We start from the raw sequence: 12,519 nt of genomic DNA, 5'->3' as shown, positions 1-12,519 counted from the left end.
CAAAACACAAAACAGATGAATAAACTTTTCTCGGGCTTCCAGATGGCTACAGGTATCGATTCTAACCGACGTTTCCATGACAAACTTTGCCAGCTTCTTCAAAGAAGAAACGTTGGTTATATTTGATACCAGTAGCCAGCTGGAAACCTGAGAAGAATTTATTCATGGTAAAGCCGGAAAAGCACTAGATCCTTTTTCACTAAACTGATATTACACAACCATTATAGGCTGCACTTTTGATTGCTAATTGAAGGACTGGAAGATCCACAAAATTGGAGGATAGAAACTAATTATATCATTTGCTGATGCACTGAAGGTGAGTTACATGACATTGCACAGAGATCCCATATCATATCACCAGTTCATTCCTCAGCTGGCCATCACATTATTGTGTTTCGCTAATCATTAAAGTTCTGTAGTTTATTTTTGCTCAAATAATAATCATTAGATGAACTAACAGTGTTTAACCTAGCAAGAATGGAGTGAGAAAATTTAATGAGAACAATTAGCTTACTTTACAATAAGGAAAAATGGCATTAATCCAGGTCTGGTAAGAATCCTGTAGAAAATTACTTGGAAGCAAATTACATGAACATATTAGCATTTCTAAACTAAGTCTAATACTTTGGTGCAAGCTTGTTTCACAATTAGGTGTGCCAACAGTTCAAATATAGGCTGCAACTTTATTAAGCACGAAAGTAAGAACCTTAGATGCTTATCTTTTCAAAACAATGAACCAATTATCGATGACACTTCATCACTGACACAAACAAAAGGTTAAGAACTTTCTTTCATAAAAATTATGCACAAAATAACAAACCTGAAAAGACATAGTTCACTTTATGGCTTTGAGCTTTGCTGTTGTTGATCAACATATCCAGATAACGGTACAAAACCATGTTTAATAATAAAAATCAAGTGAAGTTTTCTCATAAAAACCATAAACTTAAGGGAGCATGAACTATCAATGGAAGTTATCTTTTTTTTCTGGAAGAGCTGTTGTTCTTTCAACTTAAACACAATTTGTTTAATATTTGCGACAGAAGTGTGAAAGGTCAATCCAACTACTTACCTCAAAACATGTTACAGCCAGCTGTGACAAGCCATCTACATATGGACCCAACACTTTGTGCTCTCGAACTTTCAGGGTGTGTCGGCTCCTGAGAAAAGAAATTAATGAAGGTAATTTAAATACAGAACTATCAAATGCTAAATAAATCATTTAAATTTCAAGGAGAGAATTCACATTGAAAGATTTTGCAAGCCTAGATGTAAGATTGGGAATGTGAAACAAATGTCAAAGCTGGAACTTGTGCAAATGTAGTATGACAAAACAAAGCGAACCAATGGATTGTCAATCAGCTACACAAGGACATAACAAGTATGTTTCTATTTAGTCTGACAAAAACTTCAGATCCAGAGGTATACACTGAAGAAACACACACAAAATGCTGTTGGAACTCAGTAGGTCAGGCAGCATCCATGGAAATGAATAACCAGTTGACATTTTGTGCCGAGACCCTTCATCGGGACCAGAAAGGAAGCCCACATCAATACAAACTGCTGGCAGAATTTACCTTCTGAACTAACGTTGGCATCCCTTCAAACTCATTTGTAAGGCCAGTGATGTTGTGGGGATAGAACTGGACTCTCTCACGGTGGTGTCTGAAAAGAGGGTGCTGTCTAAGTTGCATGCCATCTTCGACAATGTCTCCCATCCACTACATAATGAACTGGTTGGGCACAGGAGTACGTTCAGCCAGAGACTCATTCCACCGAGATGCAGCACTGAGCGTCATAGGAAGTCATTCCTGCCTGTGGCCATCAAACTTTACAACTCCTCCCTTGGAGGGTCAGACACCCTGAGCCAATAGGCTGGTCCTGGACTTATTTCCTGGCATAATTTACATATTACTATTTAATTATTTATGGTGCAACTGTAATGAAAACCAATTTCCCTCGGGATCAATAAAGTATGACTACGACAATGACTATGACTATAACAGGAATATTTCTTTGTCCTCAAAACATTTAAAAAGCACCCACACACTAAAACTGCCACAGCTCAACTGGAAGGGCCAGAGATAGAGTAAAATTTCTCTTCTTTGTGAGAGGGCGAATGCGTTGCAGCTAGCATTGGATTATAAATGATAAGTACAAGAAAATCTGCAGATGTTGGAAATCCAAATCCACACACACAGAATAATGGAAGAACCCAGCAGTCAGGCAGCATCTATGGAAATGAATACACAGTCGAAGTTTCAGGCCGTGGCCCTTCTGAAGGACTGAGAAGGAAGAGAGAAATGCCAGAATAAAAAGGTTGGGGGAGGGGAAGGAGGCCAGCTGGGTAGGAAAGTTCAAGGCCTGGAGAAGGAGGAATCTGATAGCAGAGGAGACTGGACCATGGGAAAAAGGGAAGAAGAAGGGGCACTGGGGGAGGTGAAAGGCAGAGGTAAAAGGTCAAGAGTGGGGAATAGAGGAAAAAAGGGGGTGAAATTTGTTTACCAGAAGGAGAAATCAATATTCATTGCATCAGGTTGGAAGCTACCCAGACAGAATACAAGGTGTTGCTCTTCCACTCTGAGGGTGGCCTCATTTTGGCACAAGAGGAGCCATGGACCGACATGCCAGAACTGGAATGGGAATCGGTATTAAAACGTTTGACTACTGGGAAGTCCTGCTTGAGGTAGACGGAGCAGAGGTGCTTGACGAAGCGGTCCCCCAATTTACGATGGGTCTCACCAATGTAGAGGAGGCTGCATCGGGAGCACCGTGGCAGAATAGGCAACCCCAGCAGATTCACAGGTGAAGTGTTGCCTCACCTGGAAGGACAGCCTAGACGCTGAGTAGAGGTGAGGGAAGAGGTGTATGGCCAGGTGTAGCACTTAGGTTGCCCGACTCACTTGCATCTCCTCCATTTCACAAACATCCGTGCTCACCCCATCTTCCTGCTGCCTTAACAGTGATAGAGTCCCTCTTGTAGGTACTTACCTACCTCCCCATCAGCCTCTGCATTGAACACATTATCCTCCACAACTTCCACAATCTCCAAATGTCTCCTACCACCAAACATATCTTTACTTCCCGATTCACCCTGCCCCTCACCCCAAATGGGGCTTTCCACAGGGATTGCTCCCTCTGCGATTCCCTTTTCCATTTCGGATCATCTTGGAAAGGATAATACTTGGAAATACAGAAATAATTTAGCAGTTAACCTTCCGAAGCAAGCTGCTATTGATGTTTATTCCAGGGATCTCAAAAACAATCAGAAATATAATGACCAACCAAGGAGAGCAGTCAATGCTATTGAAAATTGCATAAAGTTAAGGTCACCATGCTCAATGTGGCCTCAGTTTAATAAAACCACAGGGTACTGAGACCTGACAAGGTTGAGCAATGACAGATTGAGACCAAAAAGTAGCTCTGGTACTTAAAGCACACTAGCACAGGCTGAAAGCACTGAAAGATGTGACCTTGCATGATTTCGTAACATAGTCATACGGTATATTAGTCAGTAATGTGGCATATAACACACGAATCAGGGTGAATTAAAGTTAACAAAAAGGAGTAGAGAGACTGCTGCTGATTTTGTCATTGATTACCTTGCTGTTTTATTTAATTTTTTTCTATGAAGATTGTCTCTTCATCCCCTTGAACAACACTTGGTAGCAGCACAAAGAAGAAAATGTACACACTAATTGGGCAATCTCCAATGTCCATCAATGGCCAAGCTGGTTGACCTCTAAAGGACATGCAGTTACCTGAATAGTCTGCAAAAGTGAATGAAGAAACAACTAAACTTGTCCTCATAATTAACATTCTGCATCACGTATCTGCCATTGAGTGCACTGCCAAACCTTCACATGGCAATTGTCTGCAATGCGTTGTGTAGTACCAGCAACAATTGCTCATTGTCTGTCACTGTGTTAAAATACTTAAACCATAGCCCACTGGCAGAATGGGAGCAGTATTAGCTGAATGATTGGATGGTGTAGAATGTAGCACTTTGAAAGTGAAATCCAGGTAGGGCTTTCACAGTCAGCAGCACGGCTTTGGAGAGCATTGTAGAAAAAATGAGCCCCTGGAGTACAAGCATATGGTACGTAGAAAGAGGACTCACAGGCGGACAAGGCTTTCATACACTGGCCTTCATAAATCAAGGCACTGAGTTTGAAAGTTGAGAGGTCATGGTACAGATGTATAGGATGAGGAAGTTATCCTCAAATCTTTTCCCTCTCATCTTGACTTCTATGTCTTCAAGCTCTTGATTTCCAAACCCTGAGTACACTCACCCTATCTATACATCTAGTGATTTTACACACCTCTTATAAGATCACCCCACAGTCCCTCATTCTCTAAGAAATAAAGTCCTAGCCTGTGCAACCTCAGTCGCTCACATCCTGGCAGCATCCTCGTAAATCCTTTCTGCACTCTTTTCAGTTTAATAACATCTTTCCTAGAGCAGGGCGATCAAAACTGAACACAATACTTCAAGTGTAGCCTCACTAGTGTCCTATACATCTCACAAAATGCTGGAGGAATTCAGCAGGTCAGGCAGCATCATAGAAATGAATAAGTAATTGATGTTTTAGGCCAAGACCCTTCATCAGTTGATTTCAGAATCAGCCATAATATAACCAGCATATGTTGTGAAATTTGCTACTTAGCAGCAGCAATACAATGCAACACATGATAAATATAGAAAAAAAAGAGGATTACAGTAAGCGTACATGTATATTAAATAGTTAAATAATTTTTTAAGCGAGGTAGTGTTCATGGGTTCAATTTCCATTTAGAAATCAGATGGCAGAGGGGAAGAAGCTGTTCCTGAATTGCTGACTGTGTGCCACTTTCCTAGCTTTAACAATGGGAAGAGGCATGTCCTATGTGATGTCAGCCTTTAATAATGCACGTTGCCCTTCTGAGGCACCACTCCTGGAAGATGTCTTGGATACTATGGAGGCTAGCACACATGATGGAGCTGACTAATTTTACAACTTTGTGTAGCTTCTTTCGATTTTAACAGCATTTCATCTGACCCATTGGTAAATGAATATGAATATCTTATGTGTAATATTATTGTTAAATGTCTTGCTTCTACAGTTTCTTAATAAAACAACCTGGAGAGTTTCATAGTTTAAAACCAAATACCATGGTTAAATAGAAGAGTGCTGCTTGGCAGGGAGAAGATGATTCACTTTGTATGCTGGATCTCAGTGAGTGTTCTGAAAATTACAACAATAATTTACACCTTGATTATTGATGACCACAAATTACTTTTAAAAATATCTAACTCTTTATATGGTGTTGATGTGTTTTTGTGCTGGACTATATATTAATCTAGTGTATCCTAACACATAAATTATTCCAGGCTGTTTGTGAAAATCAGGGATTAATTTCCCATTAACAATTAGATAATTTGTTTAATGGAACAAAATGCAAAGCTGACACTTCATGAAGAAGCACCTTGCATGAATAATTATGCCCTACATTTACAGTATATGAATCTTATTAGATGTTACAACTAGAGCACTGCAGTCACTGTTGTCATTGCCAATTAGTCCCCCACCCTGCTCATCTTTATCCATTCTTTCACTCATTTACAATTAGTTCCATAGCAACACAAGATTCTTCAAATGAGATTAATCAAGTATCTGCAACTCATTTTGCAAATCATTTCCAGAAACAAACTATGCAAAGAAAAACAGTGATCCGTATGTGACAGAATTCATCTCTGGCATTAGATCAAGAAGGTGCCGTTTTTGCTCCATCAAAACTTTTAGAGAAGCATCAAACAGTTTCATCCAATTTAAAGTATCTTCCATTTTTCACTGCTTGTCAGCAATGCTTTTTGATATCTGTTACTTAATGAGTAACCATGATGTTGTAAAAGACTTCCATTTGTTTCAATACACTCAAGATATTCCATGAAACCTTAGATCCAATTTTGTCTTCTTCTCTCAGCTACTTCCAGAACTTATTTCATATAGTTTTGCACTGTTGTATTGAAAGTTTTGATCATTTCTGTTTGCAGACTGTTCTTGCAAGTCTCTAAGCAGTTAGCATTGGGTCAGTTTTAGTTGTCTTTCTTCTGAGTTACAATCACTATAGGGTCGACTCATATTTCAGGAACTTGAGGACTTGACAGCACAGTCCTAATGGAGTGTTATACTGTACTGACTAAAGTTGTGTCTTTCAGTGAAATTATATGAATATTCAAAGTTTCTAAAGTCTCTCCCATTGCCCCAACCAACATCCCAGTTATCAGAATTTGTACTGATTAACATCTGCTAATATCCCTCAAATGGTAACGAGTCGCTGTTTGATGCATGTGGTGAAAATTGGTAAAAATGCATGGCTGGATGAATTATTTGAGGGCACATTAAATAGTTCACCAAGCCTTGCAGTTATGTGAGAACCCCCTGACCCTTTCACACACATAGGCAGGCTATTTCAATTTCTGTGACACCTTTAAGATGCCAAAACATTTTAAGGTGCTTTGCACAAATGAAACAAACAAAAGCTGAAGGCAATCACTTGGGAAATAGCAGAGTCAATGACCAAAAGCTTGAATAGTAAGATTTAGGGAGTGTGATGGGATATGTAGGATATGTTTAGGAAGGGATTTCCAAAGTTACAGCCTTTGCAACAGAAAGCACAATCAATATGGATAACTGGTCCTGGGCAATATAGTTTTACAGTCAAACATCCTGGATAGTTTCCGGTTGGAAGTGACTACAGGGAGGGAGAGGTACATAAAGGAATTTGTAAAAAGAAGTTTTAATATTCATGGCTTGCTGAAGTAGTAGCCAAAGTGAATCAGTAAGTACAAGGATAAAGGTAAATGGGACTTGATACAAGTCTGGGCATGGGAGCAGAGCTTTGGACCTGAAGCTCGAGGATAAAGAAACAAGCATGGACTAATGATTTGAATCATTACACCTAAAGATAACAAAAGCATAGATGCCTTTTCACAAAAGCTGAGGCAGTGGCTGAGTCAGATAATGTTAAACAAGTAGAAGCATGAAGTCTTAGCAATGTCAATGATACGTGGTCCACAGTTCACCCTTGAAGCAATCTTGACTTCATTTTGTACAGTCCGTTTCAGACAGTTACTGGGGAGTGGATGAAATTGGTGGCTAGATAATGGAGTCTGTGATGGCAATGAATTCAGTTGTTTCTCCCTTCCCAATGTTTAGATAAGAGGAAATTACCGCTTACATGTATATTGGAAAAGCAGTCTAACTATTTGGATATTGGAGGTGTAAAGTGAGGTGATGTAATACAGAAAGTACTGGTTTTACTTCTAGATGTTATTATCTTGCAATTATTGTATCTTTTGGAAGGAATTTCTTTTTGTCATCTCTATCATGAATGGCTGGGTCCTAATTTTGAGCTTGTGTCCCTGTTCTGGAAACCAAAATGATGGAAATATCAGCCCTGCATTACCTTTTGTCCACACTCACCTCTGTTTATTGCCCTCATGTTTTAGTGATCATTTGCTTGCTTCAAATGAAGCCTATATATTTTGGAACTGATCTTCAGCTGGAAAGCCCCGACACATAACCTTTGCCAAATCTCAACCAACAGAACTGAAGAAACTAGATGAGGTAGTAAATAGTCAGATTAGCATGTCATCTACAGATCTATAGAAAGATTAGAAAAACTACTTTCTACTTAAGCAAACTTTTTTGCTTAACTGATTTGTAAACCAGTTGATTCTGCCTGGAATCACAATTCATATTGGCAAGATGTTAGCAAATGCCCACATTAAAGATTGCAACAGAAGATGGTTTGACACATAAAATTTTTAGTATATCTTATCTCCATGGAAAACAAGCATAACCCCCTCACCGGGATTGTATGCAAACTTGGCTTGCTAGCTTGCTCTGCAAACAGCCATAGAACTCAGCAGTGAGAAGGCCACCTTTCAAAAACAATATACATCTAGGGTCGGTATGACTTGGGGCTCAACCAAACATGAAATGTTGTGATGTTCCGATTAAAGAAACCTCGATTTGAGCAAATTCTGTGTAAATACTGTCCATACACAGTTGTTGGCTGGCAAGAAATAACAGATCGTACACCGCATAAAATTATAAAGGAAGTATATTTACAAATTTCAACTTCATCGAACAACTGGTAGGAAAAAGAAAAGAAAAAAGTGTCCATTACAGTTAACTCAGTCCAAATGTGCACATAAAGTTGGAGTTTATCCTGGAGTTGTCGCTTTACTCAGACGCTGGACGCATGGTCTGTGTGAAAACACACACATGCCGAACTTTGCTCAAAATCCATCTCAAACAAATGGGCTCTCTCTCAGGAGCACTGGCCCTTCCTCCTTGAAGCCATTCATCTGCACGAAGCACTTCGTGCAACGGGGATGCTCCTTCGCAAATCATGCTCAGCCATCTTCCCTCCTGTCCTCTCCGCAGCTCCCACCAAAAAAAAACTCCGAACCAGACTACTGTCTGACACAAATCTCTCTTTGTCCCACTCTCTTGAACCTTCTCCCGATTGGCTGACACAACACAATTCTGCCATCCTGATTGGCTGACACAACACAATTCTGCCATCCTGATTGGCTGACACAACACTCCTAAACCGAGTATCTCGAGCCAAAACAAGAAAGTTCTATCAGCAGGACACACTGCTGGTTAAGATGGTGCTAAACGACGACTTCTTTGCTTGCATCCTTGGAAACAGTTCAATTTCTATCTTTAATATCTTTATTTTTCCCTTTCAGGGTTCTTTTGAAGACTCTGACCTGAAGTTACATGCTGACTTCAGTTCTTTGCAGGAATGGGACCTGTTCTCGGGGTTGCTCGGCACGCCAAGGGTTCGGCCTGAGAGTCTCACTCGTGTTTGGAAGCCTAAGATCTCGGGGCTCTGGAGACAAGTGGATCGAGACAGGAGACCCGTGTGTCATTGGGAGAGTCGAAAGATCTACTGTGTGCCCAAAGACCTGGGATCTTTACCATCTTCAGGCACAGAGCTCGAAAAAAGCAACATAACAGACTTTTAACATCATAAACCAGCGAGTTGTTTGTTATCAAAGTTGCTGGTGAACGCAGCAGGTCAGGCAGCATCTCTAGGAAGAGGTACAGTCGATGTTTCAGGCCGAGACCCTTTGTTAGTCCTGACGAAGGGTCTCGGCCCGAAATGTCGACTGCACCTCTTCCTAGAGATGCTGCCTGGCCTGCTGCGTTCACCAGCAACTTTGATGTGTGTTGCTTGAATTTCCAGCATCTGCAGAATTCCTCGTGTTTGAGTTGTTTGTTATGTCTCCCCGTTTGCTTGGAAAATGGAGACATCTCCTTCTCCCTTATTAGGGAAAGAGAAGGCCAGTGATATGTCGAATGCCGGGTGAAACATGAAGTCTTTGGGCTAACTGCAAGTCTGTGTCTTTGCTATTGCTTTGCTCACGCTTGAGTGCTCAGTGGTAGTGCCGATGCTTTTATTTTCTGGTGGGGGTAAAGGGGATTGTTGCTCACTGCCGCTTATGCACAGGAGGGAGGAGAGCTGGGGGGGAGACTTTGGGGTTCTTACGTTGAACTGTCTTTCATTCTTTGTGGCACTTCTCTGTTTTCGAGGATGTTTGCGAAGAAAAAGCATTTCAGGATGTATATTGTATACATTTCTCTGACGTTAAGTTGGACCTTTTAACCTTCGAACATTGCTTTTGCAGAAACTGCTAAAATGAAATATCTACAGCATAGCAGTTGAAATCTTAAGCAAAGCATTATACAAGTATTAGACACAACAATGAACCCGGCATGAATCATACAACACGTTTTGACACCAGGTGATGCCAGGACTTGAAGAGGTGTGGCACATTTGCTGTCTGCTATGTCTCCCCATATTTTACACACAAGACATGATGCAGCAACAATGAGACTCGCTTTAAATAAAAATAACACAACTTTACTTGGTAATTTTAAATGCTTAAAAATAACAGTGATTTTAACTGCCTTACTGTTGCATCAATCATTTAATTATAAAACACCAATGACTTTGGCTCATATCCAGCTCTGTTCTTCTTGTTTGCATTTCAGAAAATGCAAATTTTTCCTTTGTGAGTCATAAGTGACATTTGCAACTCACTTCTATGCACTAGAGAGTTCATATTTCCATGGACCAAGTTAGTTCAGGTTGCATTCATATTACAACTTCACAGTTTTGAGATATGCACCAATTGATTAAACGCCTGACCGTCTATATTTCTGTGTAGGCAGAAAGGTTTTTTAAAATATTTAGCTGTAAATTTGTTAATGCTGCAATGTGGAAAGAGACTGCTGGAAGGAGGAATTTTCATCAACTTATCCTGGTCCCTGGGATTTTCAACATTTTTCTTTCAGATACTCTGGCTGTTTTCACGTAATGGCAGAGATGAAGGAGGTAATCTATGTGGTGGTCAATAGTGACTCTAGGAACTGGGCCAACTCTACAAATACTGCTGAGTATTAAGCGGTTGGTTAAGGCCACCTCTACACAGCAGCCGTGCGGCTGAATAGATCATGAATATAACCTTTTGAAACAAGAGGCAAGCACAAGGAATAGCTCACGCTAGGGGGAATAAAAGGCATGTTTTGTTTCGGCTCCCATGTATTCTTCAGAAATTGTTGAACAGCTAAAAAAATTCTCAACACAAATAAATTCCAGAAGGATTTTTTTAGACTGCAGGAGAAAAAGCTGAATAAACTTAAAGCAAGTACAGTGGATTTCCGGTTAATTGGGCCATTGGTTAATCAGAGCAGCCACTTATTTGGGACAAACAATAATGGAGAAAATCCCTTCTTTTATTTGGGACACTATACTGTTTGACTGGGGCGTACAACCGTCACCAACCAGTTTCTAACCAGCATCAGTTGTGTGTAATTGGTTGCCATTAGACACAACACTGTGATTCAAGTGAATAGTTTTTAAGTAGCATCAGTTGCATGTGTTTGTGTTCAAAAAGGAAGTGATTCTTCTCTCTGATAGATTGTGAGAAATAAGGAGCAACTGCTTATTCAGAACTGTTCTGCTCACTGCGGTATCAAGCATTCAGGCTTAAAGATGCCAGAAATGGTTGGGAATGAAAATGAAACAATTTCACTACTTCAACAAGTTAGAAGCTATGAAAAATTTGAAGGTATCAACAATCATCTTGAATGTTACAATGGAAATGAAGATTTGGAGGGTGTAATCATCGACAACATTATATAAAGGCAGTCCATTATTTGTACTAGCTGTCTGATTTTGTTAATTTACAGTCAAAAGAATGCAATACAGATGAATTCCTCTGTTGATAATTACTAGGAACTAATTCACAACTTTATAGAACTGTAGTAATATTGGTAAGGTTCTAATTTGTTCTGTATTACATTTAAATATATAACTTGTTACTCAATTTGTCCTTTTTATACCTTTTTAACTATTTCCACAAAACTTTAGCTAATTGGGACAGCTGCTTAATTGGGCCCAAATGCACTTGTCCTGATGTGCCGCCATTAACTGGAAACTACTGTATTAAAATTTCCTTCACATCAGTTTAAGCACAAGGAAATGCTTTTGTGAAAAAATTTGCCTGCTGCCACATCCTACAACTGAGAAATAATGCACACAGTGGATAAAGAAGTGCAGCATCCTAAATTTACTGGAACGAATCAAAACAAAATTTGCATTAGAACAGAGCCACACCCAAGTTTGATTCGATGTTGCCAGCTACTAAGGCTGTACTTTCTACAGAGGCTGGTGAGTAACCACCAAATATCATTGAATATGTCTGGACATGAGTTAAATGATCAAGCTTAGAATATGATGGAGTAAGGTCAATGAACACAAAGAAAAATATTCAGCCAACTCAGAACACCTCAACACACAGTTTGCCTGCCAAGTGCACCCTCTATTACAAAGAAACCAAATTCTATGCCTCCCTATGAATCCGGAAAGCATTTTCAAGCCTTTCAACAGAAGGCTGGACACATGACAAAGCAGTTTCAAGTGAGCGACCAAAGACAATCACTAGAGACAGTTGAAGAAGTTTGGTATGGGCTCAAATTTCTAAGAACTTTCTATAGGTGCATAATTGAGAGCATCCTGACTGGCTGCACCACTGCCTGGTAAGGGAACTGTACTTCCCTCAACTGCAAGACCCTGCAGAGAGTGGTTCGGATAGTCCAGCGCATCTGTAGATGTGAACTTCCCACTATTCAGGACACTTACAAAGATAGGTGTGTAAAACGGGCCGAGAGGATCATTAGAGACCCAAGTCACCCCAACCACAAACTGTTCCAGCCGCTACCACCCCAGAAATGGTACCACAGCATAAAAGCCAAGACCAACAGGCTTCGGGACGGCTACTTCCACCAGGCCATCAGACTGATTGATTCATGCTGATGCAATTGTATTTCTATGTTATATTGACTATCCTGTTGCACATGATATTTATTATAAATTACTATAATTGCACATTGCACATTTAGACGGAGACGTAACGCAAAGATTTTTACTCCTCGTGTATGTGAAGGATGTAAG

General features: G+C 40.1%; 1 protein-coding gene across 6 annotated transcripts in view; it reads right to left on the bottom strand.

Moving 5' to 3' along the window:
• Positions 1 to 12,519, bottom strand: part of kif13a (kinesin family member 13A) — a 263,604-nt gene that overhangs the window by 112,817 nt on the left and 138,268 nt on the right. For all 6 annotated transcript variants that reach the window (XM_072283575.1, XM_072283577.1, XM_072283576.1 and 3 more), the window contains exon 7: positions 1,073 to 1,160. In XM_072283575.1, coding sequence (XP_072139676.1) covers positions 1,073 to 1,160 — 88 coding nt within the window. The remainder of the gene's footprint in view (positions 1 to 1,072; positions 1,161 to 12,519) is intronic.

Source organism: Mobula birostris, chromosome 19 (assembly GCF_030028105.1).
Source record: "Mobula birostris isolate sMobBir1 chromosome 19, sMobBir1.hap1, whole genome shotgun sequence".
In the NCBI taxonomy this organism is placed as follows: domain Eukaryota; kingdom Metazoa; phylum Chordata; class Chondrichthyes; order Myliobatiformes; family Myliobatidae; genus Mobula; species Mobula birostris.
The sequence above is the reverse complement of the archived record's forward strand: the minus strand, read 5'-3'. Positions and strand labels throughout refer to the sequence as shown.